Genomic DNA, 17,993 nt, shown 5'->3' with positions numbered 1-17,993 from the left:
CTATTTGCCAGACAGCAATCGGCAGCTTCCCTGGCCACTCAGGGAGTGACTCCTTCTCATCAGAGCTGTCTGTTGTCAGGGCTGATGTTTAAGTTGTTTCTAGAACTTTCACATCAGAGTGTGTGGCCTGATCACCTTGGGCCTGGCCTGGGGATTCCCAGGGGCCACCTTCCATCACCAGAAGGTTGGCCCCAGGGCCCTCCTTCTCCCCTGCAGGTCTGGCCCCAGCTGCTTCAGGACTGCCCTCCCATGGGGGATGCTGTGCCCAGCAGAGGTCTTTTGGCCGAGTGGACAGTTGGGGTTGTGTGGCCCCATGGGACCCTCCCTCGTTTGGGGTGCTGCTATGTGAGTGTCCGTGTCATGTGCTCCGGGCACCCCCTGCCTGGGAGACGGCGGGACAGTGTCTGAGCATGTGGGTTGCTATTTCTGAACCTGGCACTTGGAGCTCGGTGGCTGGAGCTATTTAAGGTTCTTGACATGTTCTGTTGGTGGGGCCTGGCTGGCAGCATCCTGCTGAGGCCATCTGCACGTCACTCTCCTCATCGACAGCTGGGGTGGGAGGGCAGCTGAGTGTTTTCAAATGGAAACCTAGGGGTGAGCAGGGAAGGGCTGGGGCCCCAGGTGCCACTGTATTCTGGGTGTGGCACTCATTCTGACTTGCAGGCACCATCCTGAGACTAGGAGGTCCCCAGGGCCCTGCCTCTGGTAGCCTCCCCCTTGGCACCCCACCTGGTGTGTTTTCCAGACCCCAGCTGGCAAGGCCCAGGCCGAGCCTGTGCAGCAGGCTCTCCTGATTCACTCCTCAGACACTGGTCCTCATGGGAGGTGGCAGCGAGTGCCCCCCCTGGCTACGGGGCTATCCCTTCTCCTGTGGGCGCATGGCCGGCCTGTCACGTTCAGGGGCCCTGTGCTGCTGTGGTTAGGACCTGTGGGCAGCCGAGGCCTGGGCACTATGGTTTTCTGATGTGCTTGTCCGAGGTGTTGGCAGGTCGTGGAGGCTGTCTTGCGAGGTTCCCTAGGTGAGGCCCCCAAACCAGCTGAACCCACTAAAGAGCTGCGAGTGGCTGTACCTCCCAGGGCAGGACGCCTCTAGGTGAGCAGCACAGCCACTCCCTCGGGCACCATCCCCGGCAGTGGGTCCCTGTGTCCGGGCCTCGGGAGCCTGTCCTGCACCATCCCCAGTGGTGGGGCCCTGTGTCCGGGCCTTGAGAGCCTGTCCTGTGTTGACTTAGGACTGAAGCAGTTCTCTGGGGCTCCTTAGTTTCCAGGTGGGACAGGGGTAGTTTGGGCAGATGCTAAGGACACAGGCCGGGTGTGGCTCAGGAGGCCAAGAGTGCCCTCCGGCCCCGCAGCCTGGGTTCCTCAGTGCAGTAGCGTGACCTTGGCACTCTGCATTTCAGTGTCCCTGGGTCGCGCCACCCCCCGGGGAGCTCTTGGCCATGACTGCTCTTCCCGGCGGCGCTGCTGGTACTTTCCTCGCAGCAAACCTCGGCCGCACCCCAAGGCCTTGCTGAAGCCCTCAGTCCCAGTAGTGTTGATCCTTTGGCATTTTCTGCATCACGACCATGCCATGTATGGGGACGGTGGTGGTTCTGTCTCTTGCTTCCGCATTCTTAGGCCTTTGACGTTTCTCTTGCCTTGTTACCGTGGCTGGGAGCTCACAGGACAACAAGAAGCCACACTGCTCCTGGGGCACATGCTGCATCCACCGTTGGCTGCACTGCCCTTGGGGGGTTCTGGAGGGTCCTTGTGGGGTGAGCTGACACTGGGGGTGGGTGTGGAGTGCGCCAGCAGCTTGCTGCTGTGTCTGTGGAGAGAATCCTGTGGGGTTTGGAACCCACATTTCTTGTTTGTATCAGCTCCATGACACTTGCAAGGCCAGATCCCGTGGACTCTGCGTCTTCTGCTCGGTGGGTTACTGAGAGGAGCAGAGGGGCCGAGCGTTCTGTGGGCGCCATGCACAGGCTGTCTCCAGTGCTCCTGGGGACCCTTCTCTCAGGGGCCCTGTCTCCCAGGCCACCTTCTCTTGGGAGGAATGTCAAACCCCTGGCTGGGGTGGATGGTGTTGGCTGGAGGGTGGGGGCTGCCCGATGTGGCACTTTGGGAACTCCGGCCATCGGCAGGTTTGTCTGTGGTTTGAATGCCCACCCTCAGGTCCTGGGAGAAGGGAGTCGAGGTGAGCTATTTGCCTTTCCTCAGCACCGCAGAAGTGGGCACAGGGACCAGTGGTGGAAACATCCTCCAGCCCCGCAGCCTGGGCTCCTCAGCACAGTAGCGTGACCTCGGCGCTCCGCGTCTCAGCGTCCCTGGGTAGCGCCACCCCCCAGGCGCTCTTGGCTGTGACTGCTCTTCCCTGCAGTGCTGCTGGCACTTTCCTCGCCACAAACCTCGGTGGGGGGTGTCTGCCGATGCAGACCCTGGGTGGCGGTGCATGGCTTGTTCCAGTTTTGTTCCAGGATGCTGTCTTTGACCAGGACAATTTGTTACCAATTTTTAAAAAGGTCTTTGGGTTTTTCTTTAAAATGGACACCTAATGACAAACGTGTAGTATAAAGAAGGAAGAGGCTGGGGACGGTGGCTCACACCTGTAGTCCCAGCACTTTGGGAGGCAGAGGCAGGTGGATCACTTGAGGTCAGGAGTCTGAGACCAGCCTGGCCAACATCATGAAAACCCCCATCTCTACTAAAAATACAAAAATTAGCCTGGTGTGGTGGTGCGTGCCTGTAATTCCAGCTGCTCCGGAGGCTGAGGCAGGAGAATGGCTTGAACCCAGGAGGTGGCAAGATTGTGCCACTGCACTCCAGCCGGGGCGACAGAGTGAGACTTTGTCTCAAAAAAAAAAAAGAAGTAAGAAAGCTTGGAAAACAGAGAGAGACAGGGGAACCTGGCCCTCCCGCTGCCCCGCTCCTAGTCTTCTGTGCTCCTGCCGCGGTGCTAGGCACGTGCACCCCCTCAGATGCTCGCCCACCAGTGCTCCGAGGGAAAGCTGAGCTGTCTCCAGCTTATTCCTGCAGCACTGCCTCTACGTGAAGTTGTGCAAAGTGGCACATGATAGATATTGTGAAAAACTCAATGCAAACTACCGTTGAGTGACAGCCTCCCCACTGCAGACTTGGTCTATCTGCTCCTCTCTTTTCTTTTTTGTGAGTCAGCGTCTTGCTCTGTCACTCAGGCTGGAGTGCAGTGGTACAATGTGGCCTCACTGCAGCTTCCACCTCCTGGGCTCACGCAATCCTCCCTCCCACTTTGGCCTCCTGAGCAGCTGGGACCACAGGCACGCGCTGCTACTCCTGGCCCCCTCTTTTCTTTACAAGTGGGTGTGTGTCTGCCCCTGCTGCTTCCCTGGGCTGCGTTCTAGGGCAGCCTCACATCACGGTTGCTGAGGTTTTGTTGTCCAATGCACCTAGCTCTATGGGGAGTGTGGGCCATCCTTAAAAATGTGAGTAAAGACGTGTAGATCAAACCACAGCATTGGGGTTACTGATCCAGCCTGATGAACATCTGATACTTCACAGGCGTTACCAGGTTGCCTACTGCAGACACCACTGGGAGCAGCACCCAGGTCGTCCTCCGCCTGCAACCTGTACCTGTGGAGGATACGGACGAGGTGTCTGCCGATGCGGACCCCAGCCTGCGGTGCCTGCTATGTAAAATGTGCGGCTCTTCATCAGCAAGGCTCCATTCAGTCTTCATTGCTATGAGCTGCCTATATGTGCCTTTTCCTGTTTTTCTTTTCGGCTGTTTATTGGTTTGAAAAAGCTATGTAGGAAGGAAGCAATCTCTTTTGTTAACTACAGCTGTCTCCCCCTCGTTGGTAGTTCTTTTGAATTTGTTCATGTTATTTTTTTCTCTGCGGAGGTTTAGTTTCTCTGTAGCACATTCGGTGTTTTCTGTGTGTTTTGTGGCCCCTTTGTGTACTCTGCAGTGCTTTTGTAGTGCCTTTTTAATGTATTTAATCCATCAGGACTTTATTTTTGTGTATAGAGTGAGACGGATGATTCCCACTTCATTTTTCCCCAAACGGCCTGTCCCACGATGCATTTCAGCTCGCATTCACCCAGAAGGCATGGCGAGGAGAACCTCGGCACCATGAGGTGCTGCTTCATCCGTGACCTGGGTGGTTTTGGCAGCATCTGAGTGGCTCTGTAGGCCGCAGCGTCTCCCGGCACCCGAGCCCGAGATGAAGCAGCACGTGCCAGCAGCATCACGTCTTGTGTTCTGTCCTGAGCCTCATGCAGATCTTTGTGGAGTGAGAATCACGGCTTGTTGATGGCGTGCACGGAAAAGCCAGTCTCGTGCTGATTTTCCTTAGGGTCCATCAAAACACGTGCCCCGTGAACCGTGTCACCCCACAGCCCAACTCTGGTGAGCCTGGTTCTGTGTCTGCTGACCTGGTGAGGGCTGGGGACCAGGTGAGCTGCCTGTGGCACAGGCGTGCTGTGTAGCTGCCATGTGTGGCTTCCTCCACTGAGGCTGGTTTACTGCGTCTGTTCCCGGGGCCCCTTTGTTAGAGCACAGAGCCCAGGCAGCACCGTGGCAGCTGAGAAGGCTGTGGTTCCGGCGGGCGGTTGGCTCGCCCAGCGTCCCCGGAATTGCAGCTCCAGAGTGCAGGCCCTGGCTTCTACGTGGCAGCATGTCACCTTCGCTTTTCTTGTCACGGGTTTTAGGCAGCCTGTACCTGAGTGTGCACCCATCTGTCTCTCTGTGTGGAGCCATTCAGCTCATGCTGCAGGTTTCTGCCGGGCTGGCCGGCGTTCCAGGGACCAGAGCCACCCCCAGGGCTCTGTGACGAGTCAGCTCAGGGCTGGTTTCTAGTCACTCCCCAAGGGCAGGGCTGAGGTGGGGTCTTCCAGAGTCAAGGGTTAGAGGGGCTGTTCCTTGAATGGCCCTCGAGTCCTCAGAGTGCCTCCCACTGGGCCGGAGGGGCTGTCCCATACGGTCAGTCCCCACACACTGCTTGTGAGCCCGGTGCCTCTATGCAGATCGGCTCCATGGCAGCTGCATCCTGGGCTCCTGAAGACTCAGGCAAGGGCGTGGCTTCTCCTCATCCTCCTCGTCTTCATCTCCACCATCCATCTGCCCTGTGCCTTGCAGTCCAGCTCAGGTACAGGCGCTGTGGCAGCCAGGAGCACCCTGGATACCACCAGGCCCCAGGACCCAGATCGCAGGAGCCACCTCATGCCCTGAGACCTTGTCTTTCACCCTTTGGGCTTGTTCACTGCCAGTAGCAACAGGTGGCCCCAGAGGGTTCCACCGAGTGTGAGGGGGAGTGGATGGCACCTGTAGCATATTCCCTCACAGGGAGGCCTGGGCTTTGTCTTGGGGGGTCCTGTCTCGGTTTTGGGGGGAATGAGGGTATGAGCACCTCCTCTAGCCTTGCCTCAGCCACTGGCTAGGGTTCTGTGAGGTTCAGTTTAATGGGGACTTGCCCGTCTCCTGACACCTTTGAGCCGTGGACTGAGCAGGCCAGAAGGAGTGGCAGTGTGTGAGCCGCCCGTGCAGCAGGTGGCCTAGGGTGTGGAGGAGACAGGGCACGGAAGAAGAAGCCTCTCTGCCTAGAGTGGGAAGCCGAGGTCACAGCCACCTCTGCCCTTCTGAGTGTGCACCCTTCCATAGCCTCAGCTCGGCTGGCCAGTCAATTGTATGAAGTCATGTTTTTACTCTCAGCTCTGGCTTGGTATTCCTGGTGCCCACTCAGACTTGCAGGGCCCGCGTGAGAAGCTGAGGCTCGGATGACCTGCCTCAGGTGTAGCCCCTGCTGCCGTCACTTTGTCACTAATCAGACATGTTTGGTGACCTTCCCCTGCCCATAGCCACTGGGGCTGCAGAGCTGGTGCTGCTGGGATCTGGGTTTGGGGTGAGGCCCAGGACAGTAGCGGCTCCAGACACCCTTGCTTGAGGCCCAGCATCTGCACTCCCAGCCTGGCCCTCCTCCAAGCTGGCATTTCTGCTGCACCCACGGGACGCTCCCGTGCTTCCGCAGCACCTGCGAGGTGGTGTGCTGGCCTTGTCGTGGGTAAGTTTAGAAACCGGAGCAGCTCGAGCTGACTTCACATTGTCCCCACCACAGGGTGGGGTGCGCCCACCTGCCCTGTCCATGTGGCCTTGGGCCTGCAGGGGAGAGAGAAGCGGGACCCACAGGGCGAGCCCCCTCTGTAGCCCGCGGCACTGATTTGATCTCAGTGAACACCCGTCAGCCCATCCAGAGGCTAGAAGGGGGAGCAGGCGTGAACCTGTGCCAGGGCACTTCAGCAAGGGCTCCTTGGGCCCACAAAGTGGCGGGAGCTGGGGGTCGTGGGGCCGCCGCCAGCAGTTCCAGGCAGCCTCTGCTCCGGCTGCAGCATTCCAAGCCCTGTCCTCCTGCAGGAGCGGCGTGTTTGGTTCCTGTTTTCCTGGTGCCATGGCAATGGGGCTGGGGAGCTCCCTGGGGCCAGAGCCGGCAAGGGTCACTGTGCTGTGTTCCCGACCCGGCCTGCGCCCAGGCCTCGTTTTCTTCATTCCAACACAACACAGGTCACTGTTCGGGTCAGTTTCCACTGGTCTTAGATTCATTTTTCTTTTGAAACAATTTCAAAACTACAGAAAAGCTGCAGAATCAGCCCCTCCCCTTTGTGGTCGGGAGGGAGAGGTCGGGATGCTATGGAGGAAAGTAGGTCAACCCAGGCACACCAGGAAGCTGTGGGAGGGGATTAAATCCTGCGGGAGCCCTGGGCCTCGGAGGTTTCACACCAGCTCCTGAAGTGAAGTCTGAAATGCCGAGCGCAGTGACTGCCTTTCTCCAGGCAGGGCTTGCTTCTGCTTTGTTTTTCATTAGACATGGTGGATTTGGTGGACAAGCCAGGAAGGTCTGCATGAATTAAAAGAGATATTGGGAGATGTGTTCTGGGGAGAATGCAGCCGAGGCTGAACCTTCTCGGGAAATCAGTTAAGGCTGAGGAAACGGGGATGCCCTTGAGTCCACTCTGTTTCAGAGCAAACTGGAGTCAGAGACACAGCACCCAGCGCCCTCTCCACCTGTCCCCACCTGCACAGCCCTGCAGGCTCATCCCACCCCTGCCCCTGTCCCCCAGCAAATGAGCCTCGTTTTCCCACCCTCCGGGCAGGTGTCTGGGCTCCACGTGGACCAAGCACAGGGGCACCTGTGGAGTTCACTTTTGGAGGCTCTCTGAGAGGGCCGCTTTGTGGGGTCCAGGGATGGAGCCTCTGGTCCACCGAGCACGTCGTCGGGCCTGGCAGGGGGCAGGGAATACGTACATCGCTGGGCCTGATGTGACCACGCAGGATCTTGGGGATGTCCCCCTAAGGGCCTCTGCCCTATTCATGGCCCACTTCATGAGCCGTCGGGCATTCCTGCATGGCTTCACTGTGGCCTGCCCTGACAGTCATTCAGGGCATGAGTGGGGAGGAGGCCTCCTCGTTGGGACACCTGCTTTCCAGGGCAGGCCGAGGTGAGTGGCCAGGACATCACTGCAGGGGGATGCTGCTGAGAGAGCCTCCTAAGGCCAGGCCGAGGCGTGCTGAAGGTGTCCCTGGTGCTGTGCAGAGCCTGGAAGCCTGAGGGGCCGGCACAGGCCAGACCAGTTGCAGTGACTGTGGCGGCTCTGCAGTCAGAACCTGCCCCAGCCCATTCTCAGGTCATGGGGGTGCCACCTGGACACGTTTTGCTCACTCCCATGTTCTCTTTCCTCAGGTGCAGAGGCCAAAACCGTTTTGCCCAAGAAGGAGAAAATGAAGCTGAGGCGTGAGCAATGGTTGCAGAGTAAGTCCATGCCTGCGTCTCGAGGCAGCTGCCGGCCTAAGTCCCACCCCATGGGCCCTCCTATTCCCACAGCCGCACGATCTGGCCTTCTACACCAGCCACACTCCCCGCAGGGTGCCCAAGGGATCACCCAAGACACTTCAGAGGCTGCTGTGGGGGCCGAAGGACAGTGCAGGCACGGAGAGGGTGGCCATGAAGACTTGGCAGCATGGCCGAGCTGGTCTGGCCTGTTCTGGGTGGCACTGCCACCCCGTCCGTGTGGGCACCTGCAGAGCTAGGCTGCCTCCCTTTGGAGGACGGCCTTGGGAAGCTGCTGCTCTCGGCTCCTTGTTTGTAAAAATTACCTATTTTTGTTCCCCACCGTGAAATTTTTTATTGTGGAGGTAACCTGTGCTTGTGGAGTTTTCATGGTTCAGAAGTGCCTGCAGTGATATGTGAAATCCTTCCAGGCCTTGCCCGCGGTGAAAACAGTGTCTGCGCATAGCGGCGTGGGTGTGGGCAGGGCTCCTGGTGTCCCCAGACCCTTTCAGGCCTGTGGCTCCCTCTTTTCTGAGGTCAGCCTTGCCACGTGCTCCCAGCCACACGTCTCCGCAGGCTGAAAGCCACACTTCCCACTCAGGTTGTTTTGGACTATCTCCTTATTTTTCGTGATGCTGGATATTTGCCAGTGTTTTTCTAAGATTGTTTCTCGTCAAAATTATTTTGTATTTTTTGGTTATCTTTTTAGTGTGATTCTGCTGACTTTGTGAAATTAATTTGGAATATTTTCTTTTTTATGTTACCTGCTATATTTTTTCCTTGGAGGTTTTAAAGAAAATGTATGTTTTTCAGAGGTAGGACCTAGAAAACTTTGTCAATTTCTTTCGTGATTATTAGTTTTATGGTTTCTGTCCCTTTTTGGATATTTCTTAGGGAAATGATTCATTCCTCCATTTTCTTTTTCACAGTTCCTAGCATAGCTGTGAAAGTGGATTTGGACAGGCTACTGGACTGTGGCCATTTGGACCCTGATTTTCTAGGCTGTGATTCTTTGATGATTTGTAAATTTTATTCCATGGCACTTGGTCCTTTTTTTTTTTGTTTTTTCACAACTTGAGTCAATTTTGGCCACTCATAAAATGATCGAATTTGTCTGACGATGGTGTCTCATGTCTGTAATCCCAGCACTTTGGGAGGTTGAGGTGGAAGGATCACCTACGCCCAGGAGTTTCAGACTAGCCTGGGCTATATAGCAAGACCTTGTCTCTTCAAAAAATGTAAAAGTTAGCCAGATTAGGTGGTGTGTGCTTCTGAGCCGCTAGTCCTAGCGACTTAGGAGGTGGAGGTGGGAAGATCGCTTCAGCCCAGGAGTTTGAGGCTGCAGTGAGCCATAACTGCACTACCGCACTCCAGCCTGGGTGACAGAGTGGGTCCTTGTCTCTAAATAATATTAATAATCAAATTTAGTCAGATCTCAATCTTTATGTGTTAGTTGCCTCCTTATTAAATATTCTGTTTTCTTTATCATTCTTTATTTGTATCTCCACCTTCATTTCTGATTAAATTAAGAAGTTTTGTCTCTTCCATTTAATAATTAATGTATTTAATAACCAGTTCTACTCTTTTGTCTTCAAAATTATTTGTTTTTATTTTGATCACTCCCCTGTTTTAGCTTTCTTTGGGTTTCAGTTACTCTGCTTATCCGTTTGTGTCTGTTTTGTTCAGGAGTGAAAGGCTGTTATCTCTAAATACAGCTTTGGCTACATTTCCCAAGTTACTTTTACTTTGTATTTTATTATGAAAAATTTTATTTAGGAAAGTGGGAAGAATTTTATAGTGAATACCCTGTACCCACCACACAGATTTCACAATCTTATTACATAACCGTTCATCTAGCAGTTTCTGTCCATCTACCAACATGGGTTTTTTGAAATGCGTTTCAAAGTAAATGGCAGACATCAGTACACTCCACCCCAAATAATTCTGCTAGAGTTCATGTTTCTTTTTTTTCTTTTTCTTTTGAAGATTGTATTTACATAAAATGAAATGCAGATCTTAAGTGTGCCATTCAATGATTGCTGACAAATGTAGACACCTGTGCAGCTGAAATCCTGTTCAGGTTACGGACCATCACCCCCATTCCCCGGCAGTCCCTCACCCCTCCCAGTCAGTTACCTCTCCCACCTGCCCCAGAGGTAATAACCGCTGTGTCATCCTTTCTCGTCCACAGTTGAGCTTTTCTTGCCTTAGACTTCATATAAATGGAATCATGTAGGGTGCACTCTTTCTGTGTCTGGCTGCTTTTGCTCAGCGTAATGGTTTTGAAACCCATCCAGGCTGCATGTAGCAGCAGTCCATGCCTTTTGATTGCTGAGAAGTATTTCATTGTGTGAATACACCATTTGTTACTCACTTTCCTACCGATGGGCACCTGGGCTTTTTTCCATTTTTAGCTACTGTGAATAAGACTGCTCTGAACATTCTTTACAAGTCTTTTTGTGGACATGTTTTCGTTTCTCTTGGGTAAGTGCTGAGGAATGGAATGCTGGGTCATAGGGTAGGTGTATGTTTAGTTTTATAAGCAGCTGCCAGACGCTTTTCTAGAGTGGTTGTACATTCACACTCCCACCAGAGCCTGTGAGAGTTCTCTGGGCCCTCAGCTTTGCCAACACGTGGTGTGCCGTCCCCTTAGCCTTGGCCGTCTGGTGATCATGAAATGGTATCTCAAGGTGGTACTCATTTTCATTGCCACCAAAAGAGCATTTTCATGTGCTTACTGCCCATTCGTGTTTCAGCGTCAGTGAAATTCGTTTTTCATGAGGCTTTTTGCCTTTTTATTATTGAGCTCTAAGAGTTCTTTGTCCTAGAGTCCAGTCTTTGGTTGGATATGTGTTTTACAGATGTTTTCTCCCAGACTGTGACTTGCCTGTTCATTTTCTTTTCTTTTTTTTGAGACAGAGTCTTGCTCTGTCGCCCAGGCTGGAGTGCAATGGTGCGATCTCGGCTCACTGCAAGCTCCATCTTCCGGGTTGAAGCGATTCGCCTGCCTCAGCCTCCTGAGTAGCTGGGACTACAGGCGCCCGCTACCATGCCTGGCTAATTTTTTTGTATTTTTAGTAGAGATGCGGTTTCACCGTGTTAGCAGGGTGGTCTTGATCTCTTGACCTCGTGATCCACCCGCCTTGGTCTCCCAAAGTGCTGGGATTACAGGTGTGAGAAATTTTTTTTTTTTTTAATAAACGGGAGTTTAATTTTGAGAAGTTTAATTTATATTAGTTATTGCGTGTGTGTGTGTATGTGTGTGTGTGTCCTATTTAAGAAAACTTTGCCTAATCCCAAGTCATGAAGATATTATTCCTGTTTTCTTCTAAAAACTTTATACTTGGAGCTTTCATATTTAGTTTTTTTTTTTCTATCTTGAATTGTTTGTCTGTGTGGTGTTATTGGTTAAGTTCCTTTTTTCCCCCTAATATGGATATTCAGTTGTTCCAGCACCATTTGTTATAAATACTTTTCTTTCCTTATTGGATTGTTTTGATGCCTTTGTGAAAAATCAAAAAGTCTCCTAAGTGTAGATCTGTTTCTAGGCTGTCTTCTGTTCCATTAATCTATTTGTTGTACCTTAGCAAAAACCATACTGTCTTGATTACCGTAGCTTTAGCATTAGTCTGGAAGTCAGATAACATACGTCCTTTTTGTTGGTTCGTCTGTCTTAAGGTTGCTTTGGATATTCTAAGTCCTTGGCATTTCCATATAAATTATCATTAGCTTGTCTATTTCTTTAAAAACAACAACAAAAACCCAGTGGGGTTATGATTGGGATTTCATTGAATGTATAGATCAATTCAGAATTACCATCTTAGCAAAGCAAATCTTCAAATTCATGGACATAGTATATCTCACCATTTAATTTTCATCATCATATTGCTAAGTATTTTATAGTTTTTTATGCTGTCATAAATGCAGTTTTTTCTCAGCTCTCTGCTAGTATGTTAAAATACAATTGGTTTTTTAAAATACTAATCTTGTATCCTGTGAATTTACTAATATTATGCATTAGGTCTGGTAGTCATTTTGTAGATTCCTTAGGGTCTTTAGAAATGCATGTTTTCTGTATGTGTGGATTTTTTCCTTCAATTTGCTTTTTTTCCCCAATATGTGTTGAAATTTTCCCTGTGGATCTGCATGCGCCACCCCACCTCGCCTTTGTGAGGACAAGCTTGCAAACTTTATCCTTGCTGTTCCTCCCCTTGCAGGGCCCTCCCACTCCTGGAGGCGTCTCCCGGTCACTCTCCATCCCTTGCTTTGCTTTGTTTTGTCCACACACGTCCCCAGTGCCCAGGTAGCGCCTCTGTGCTCCACCACACAGCCTGTGCCCCAGCTGTGCTGCGGGCAGTGGCTCCCCATGCCCTGTGGGCAGGAGGGTGGGTAGTTGGAATCACACACATGTCCCACTTGACTTTCCCAACCCTCAGTTGTCCTCCGAGGCGGCTGGGCCAGTTCACACCCACCCATCAGCTCCCTCCGTCCTCGAACACTTGATATTATGAAACATTTAAAAATTTGCCAATCCATGAGGTACAAAATTGTATTTTGTAGTTGTAATTTTCTTTTCCTTGATTTCTGATCCAGTCGAGTGGCTCCTACTGTATTTTTTGGCCTTTGATTCCTCTTTGTTTTTAGTATTTAATTCATACGTACTGATTTTTAGGAACAATGTGAGAGGGGAATCTGACTTTTTCCCCAGGAGGACCCCAGTTTATCTAAACTCACGTGTCATGCTCACACTTTGCCCGGTCTGCCCTGCGTCCACTGAGTGTTCATCAGCACTTTTGCCACACTGTTAATTTCTGTTATTTTATGATTTGCTTTAATATCCGATAGCCCTACTTTCTTGTTGCTTGTTCTTTGTAAAAAATGTTTTTACTTTTCTTATGCATTTAGTTGTTTTTAAAAAATAAAATTTAGAATTAGCTGCACAGGTTTGACTAAAAATCCTGTTGAAATTGTAACTGAGGCAGCATCCAATTTTTCTGGAGTAACTGACAGAGAAGAACTGCACTCTCCCGTTGGTTCTCCTGGCTGCTTGGAAGCTGGTGTTCGTGTGGTGCCTCCCCCAGGTGCTGCAGATGAGAGCAGTGCTGAGTGTTCCCAGGGCGTGGGTCCTGCCCCGCCGCTGCCTCGCTCCCTCCCTCCCTCCCTCCCCCTCAGAATTGAGTGGGCCGGGTGGGATTGTCAATGTTGTGGTCATCTTTTCCTTGCTCGGATTTGTCATTGAGTGTCTAATGTTTTGCCCTGAAATGTGATACTCACTGTGGGTTTCTAGCAGCTCATCTCTGTCAAGGAGCTTCCTTCCATTTGTGGTTTCATTGTAATTTTTCTCATGCCTGGACAGTGAATTGTGCAGAATCTTCTGCACGCTGGTGGTGGTGACCGTAGGCTTTCTCACTGCTTGAGCGGCCACTGTGGAGGGTCGCCCTGAGGCATTTCCCAGGAGAACCATCCTTGCATGCCTGGGGCTCACCCTGCTTAGGCACAAGGTACCTTCTTTGGAAAGGCTTCTGGCTTTGCTTGTTGAGCTGCAGGCCTCTGTGTCTGTCCTCACGGGAGCCACACGCCTCTGCTTTGCTTTTCCTGGCCTGGGTCTGCAGCCTGTGGAGGAGCCATCTGGCCTGGCCCGCCCCTCCCTACCCCAGCTTCCAGGGTGCCCTGGCTCTCTTTTGATGAGGTGCCAAGTAACGTGTCTACCACGGTCCAGGCAGGGTGGAGTAAGTGCTGGATTCTTACCTTATAAACCCCCATGATTCCCAAGGCTGTGGAGAGCTGGTGTACACCTTCCAAGCTCTCAACCTGCACGGGGGGCTGAGGACCCAGAGGAAGGGTGGTGGTCTTTGTCCCAGGTTCTTGTCAGTGATTTGGAGCCAGGTAAACATACCCTGCTACAGGGACCCAGGGCAGGGTGGCATCCCCTGACTTCGGGTTGGTAAGGGTGGGCCCTTCAGACCTTGCTCTGCGAGTCACCTGCCCTGGGGGCTGAGAGGGGCGCCGCTGTCCCAGACAGCAGGATTGGAGAGGAGCTGGCTGTTGTCACCTCTGGAAATCTGGGCACTCCTCCCAGGGGGCACAGGTGCTGCCATGCCCGGGCCTGTGTCACGAGCTGGCAGTGTTTGAGCTGCAGGCCTGTCCTGCTGGGTTGCCTTGAAGAGAGCAGGCTTTGTCTGCACTCCACAGCCTCCAGGAGCCACGTGCAGCGAGCAGCATGTCCAAGCATGTGTTCTCTTAGCAGTTTTGAGATAAATACATTTTTAAATTAAATCAAATCCCAAGGCCATGCCCCTTCTGTCCAGACCCTGCCCAAATCCCTTCTCTAGCGTGGAGGCCTCAGCCCTACCTGCCACCCCCCATGGCCCCAAGCCCTCAGGTCTGTCCTGGGGCTTCTCCCCTTCCCTCTGGGGAGCCTTCTCCCTCCTGGGAACAAAGCTGAGCCTCCCAGGCTGTGACTTGCCATCTGAAGTTGAGGGCCCCTTTTCCTCATTTCCCTCTGTCCACTCTGCTCGGTGGCCGTGTGCAGTCTCCTACATGTGCTCCGGCCGCGGTTGCCAGCGTCCCTTTGCAGGAGAGATCCTCTGGCTGCAGCTCCACCTCATTGTCAGCCCTGCGGTTAGAAAGCCAGCTCTGTCACTAAGGGAAAATAACTCAAGCCTGCCCGCCCTGCAGGTTCCCAGGGGCGGAATGGGGGCGACAGCGGGAAGGAGAGAGGCAGCAGGGCTGGGCACCCCGCCAGGTCTCTTGTGGGCCAGAGGCTCTGGGCCTGGGCTCCTCCTCTGCCTCTTGTTTGCTTCTAACGTCGTTTCTTCTTCCTTAGAAATCGAAGCCATAAAACTGGCTGAGCAGAAGCACAGGGAGGAGCGGAGGCGGAGGGCCACGGTGGTGGTGGGGGACCTGCACCCACTCAGGGATGCCCTGCCCGAGCTGCTGGGGCTCGAAGCTGGCAGCCGGCGCCAAGCCCGCAGGTGAGTGTCCGGGAGGGGTGGCCCTTTCCAAGTTGTGGGGCTGACCCAGGTCCAAAGGTGGAGAGATATGAGTGGGACCCACGGGCCACGGTGGTTCCAAGAGCTGGGGCTTCAGCCGGCGCTCCACGCAGGTACCCTGTTCCCAGGGCGTGAGCTCGTGAGGCTGGCAGGGGCTGTGGGGGACGTTTCAGGGGCACCCAGGCCCACCCTTGTGAGGAGCCTGGTGGCTCTGCTGCTGCCGAGCTCCCTCATGTGCCCCTCCCCCCACAGTGGCCACAGCTCCTGCCATGTCCCGCTGGGGGTCCCCCCACCTCCCTGTTCTGCCACAGCCTCCACCCCGCAGAGACCCTGCTGTGCTCAGCCGAGGCCCCCGAGCATCCACCATGCTCTTCCCGTGCCTCTGACGGGCTCCAGTCTCCCCTCCTGAGTGGACCTTTCCCTGACGCCCGCCTAACACTGCACACCCTGCCCTGCCTCTCACTCTGTCCCACAGAGGGTGGCCTGTGAGGACGGCTCAGCCCTGCTGTTGGGTGTGGTGAGGGTGTGGGACCCACACATACAGGGCCCTGGGACGCACATCCCAGAGCTCGTCCTCATGGGGCGGGAGCTGCCTCGTGCGTCCTCCCCAGGAGGGATGGGGCCTGGTGTGAGTGTGGCCGCTCTCCCGAGCTGTACCTACCCGTGTGGGAAGCACATGCCTCCCAGCCTCACCACGGGTCTGGATGTGGTTTGTTCTTCAGGAAAGAGGCAGGCCCCTGCCCCACCCTTGGCTGCTGGCATCACAGTGCCCCTCTCCCGCCCCTGCTGAGAGCTGGGGTGATGGGTTCTGGGCCCTTAGTGCGTGAGCAGCCGAGCCAGCGGGCCTGGGCCTGGACCCCAGTGGGGCCCCTCCACCCCCCTGCCCTGGGCAAGGCCTGGTCCCGAGCATGAGCCCTCCTCCTGACGCACTGAGGTGCTCCCTCCAGAACCCTGTCACCCAGTGACACAACCCCACCACCCAGTGACACGACCCCGCCATCCAGTGACGCAACCCCCAGTGACACAACCCCACCACCCGGTGACGGAACCCCCATTGATGCAACCCCACCACCCGGTGACACAACCCTGCCACCCAGTGACAGAACCCCCAGTGACACAATCCCGCCATCCAGTGACGCAACCCCCAATGACACAACCCCGCCACCCGGTGACGGAACCCCTAGTGACGCAACCCCACCACCCAGTGAGCCATTTGCCAGTGGCAGGTTCCATGTGCCCTGACAATGTGGATGTGGCCCTGCCAGCCTACTGTGGTGTGTGCACCACAGGACGGCTCAACCAGGAGGGCAGCGTCTGCATGACCCCCCCTGTCACCTCGCAGGGGATGCAGCCTGCCGATAAGCTGCTGCCTGTGGCACCTGTCTCCCGGGATCTTGGCTTTCAGGCTCTTTGTGCCTGGGTCACATGCACGCCAAAGGAGAGCAGCCTCTGCCCTTCCCCTGTGGCTGGGAGGCACCGCCCAGGTGTGGGTGCTGAGGCTCTGGGCTCGGGCAGGGGCTGTGTAGCCACAGCCCAGGTTTCAGGGCTGGCTGGAAAGAGGCCAGGCCACTCTGTTCTGTCTCAGCTTCTGGGCCTTCTTCATTCATTTGTGTCATCTCTATGCCTTTTTTTTTTTTTTTGAGACGGAGTCTCACTCTGTCGCCCAGGCTAGAGTGCAGTGGCATGATCTCGGCTCACTGAAGCTCCGCCTCCCAGGTTCACCCCATTCTCCTGCCTGAGCCTCCCAAGTAGCTGGGACTACAGGCGCCCGCCACCACACCTGGCTAATTTTTTGTATTTTTAGTGGAGACGGGGTTTCACCATGTTAGCCAGGATGGTCTAGATCTCGTGACCTCGTGATCCGCCCGCCTTGGCCTCCCAAAGTGTTGGGATTACAGGCGTGAGCCACTGCACCTGGCCTAATTTTGCCGTTTAAAAAATAATTTTCTTTCTCCTACTAACTTTCCATCTGGGGAGAAAGCAGGGGCTGTGTGCAATGTCAAACCTGGAGTCCATCCTTTCATGGCCCAGCTGCCCAGGCTTGGGGGTGGCAGGTCATGCGCTGCAGGCCCAGGCAGCTCCAGGCTGACATCCCGCGGCGGAAGCACTGGAGCACTGGGTCCAGAATAGGAGCGGCCGCCCGGAGTGGAGATGTGATGACCGAACATTCCTGGTTCTTGGACAAAAATGTGACCCTGGTCAAGTATCCTTTCCCTGTTTTCAGTTTTCTCATCTGAAAAATGTGCTTAGGGCTCCCAGAAGGGAGAGGGCTGTGTAAACACCCAGCCCCCAGGCCGAGGAGGATGTGCCCCTGCCTCAGGGCTGCCTGCGCCTCCGTGCGGGGCTCTGGGCCGGGAAGGCCCATCTGCTCTCAGCCCTGAGAGCCTCCTGTCACTGGGAGTCGGGAGTCCCCATCCCTCAGATGTGGCTCAGGCAGCAGTGCCTCCTGACCCTGCGGGAGCTCTTGGAACGAGCCCTATTTAAGACAGGCTTTAGATTCGTAGAAAGATGGCAAAGGTGGTGCCAAGAGCTCCGTGCAGCTCCCGCGTCCCCGCATGCTGTTCCTCTGACATTAGGGTGGTACGTTTGTCACATGTAAGGAACCAGTACCAATAGACAAATAGTGAGCTTTAAGTAATTAATAGTTAATTAAAGCCCATACCTTAGGTTTCCGTCATTTTTCCCTGACGGCCCCTTTCTGCCTCAGGATCCGTCCAAGATCCCATGTGACATTCACATGTCATGGCTCCCTAGGCCCCCCTTGGCTGTGAGTTTCTCAGACTCCTCTTGGTTTTGGTGACCTTGACTGTTCTGGGGAAGCTGTCCGTCAGCTGAGATCTGTCTGATGTTTTTCTCATGGGTACGGGAAGGGACTGGGTTTGGGGAGGACGCCCCCAGAGGCGAAGTGCCACTATCACTCCACTGTATTGGGTACACCCTGTCACCTGACTCACCGTGAGGCTGAGCTGGCCCCTGCTGGGTTGAGGCCCCCCCGCTCCATGCTGTCCCCTTTGGGAGGAAGCCGCTCTGCAGCCCTGGCCTCGGGGTGGGGGTTGTGCTCCACCTCCTGGAAGACACAGATTGTTTGGAATCCTGCTGGAAAGGAGCTTTGTGTGTTCTCCCCATGTATGTATCGCTCACGCGTTGTGTTGGTCTGGACAGATGGATGTTTAGTTTACACTCGGCGCTACTTGACTTTGGTGCCGAAACTGTTCCAGCGTTG

At 54.3% G+C, this 17,993-nt stretch overlaps 1 protein-coding gene across 7 annotated transcripts in view; it reads left to right on the top strand.

Moving 5' to 3' along the window:
• The window catches only part of SLX9 (SLX9 ribosome biogenesis factor), a 38,641-nt gene that overhangs the window by 12,045 nt on the left and 8,603 nt on the right, over positions 1-17,993 (top strand). For 4 of the 7 annotated variants that reach the window (XM_055279938.2, XM_055279939.2, XM_055279941.2 and 1 more), the window contains exons 3-4: positions 7,692-7,760; positions 14,605-14,752. In XM_055279938.2, the coding sequence (XP_055135913.2) occupies positions 7,692-7,760; positions 14,605-14,752 (217 nt within the window). Of the gene's footprint in view, positions 1-988; positions 1,011-7,691; positions 7,761-14,604; positions 14,753-17,993 lie in introns of all 7 variants that reach the window. The other 3 variants (XM_063640501.1, XM_063640500.1, XM_063640499.1) reach the window with 1 other exon arrangement.

Source organism: Symphalangus syndactylus, chromosome 5 (assembly GCF_028878055.3).
Source record: "Symphalangus syndactylus isolate Jambi chromosome 5, NHGRI_mSymSyn1-v2.1_pri, whole genome shotgun sequence".
In the NCBI taxonomy this organism is placed as follows: Eukaryota; Metazoa; Chordata; class Mammalia; order Primates; family Hylobatidae; genus Symphalangus; species Symphalangus syndactylus.
The sequence above is the reverse complement of the archived record's forward strand: the minus strand, read 5'-3'. Positions and strand labels throughout refer to the sequence as shown.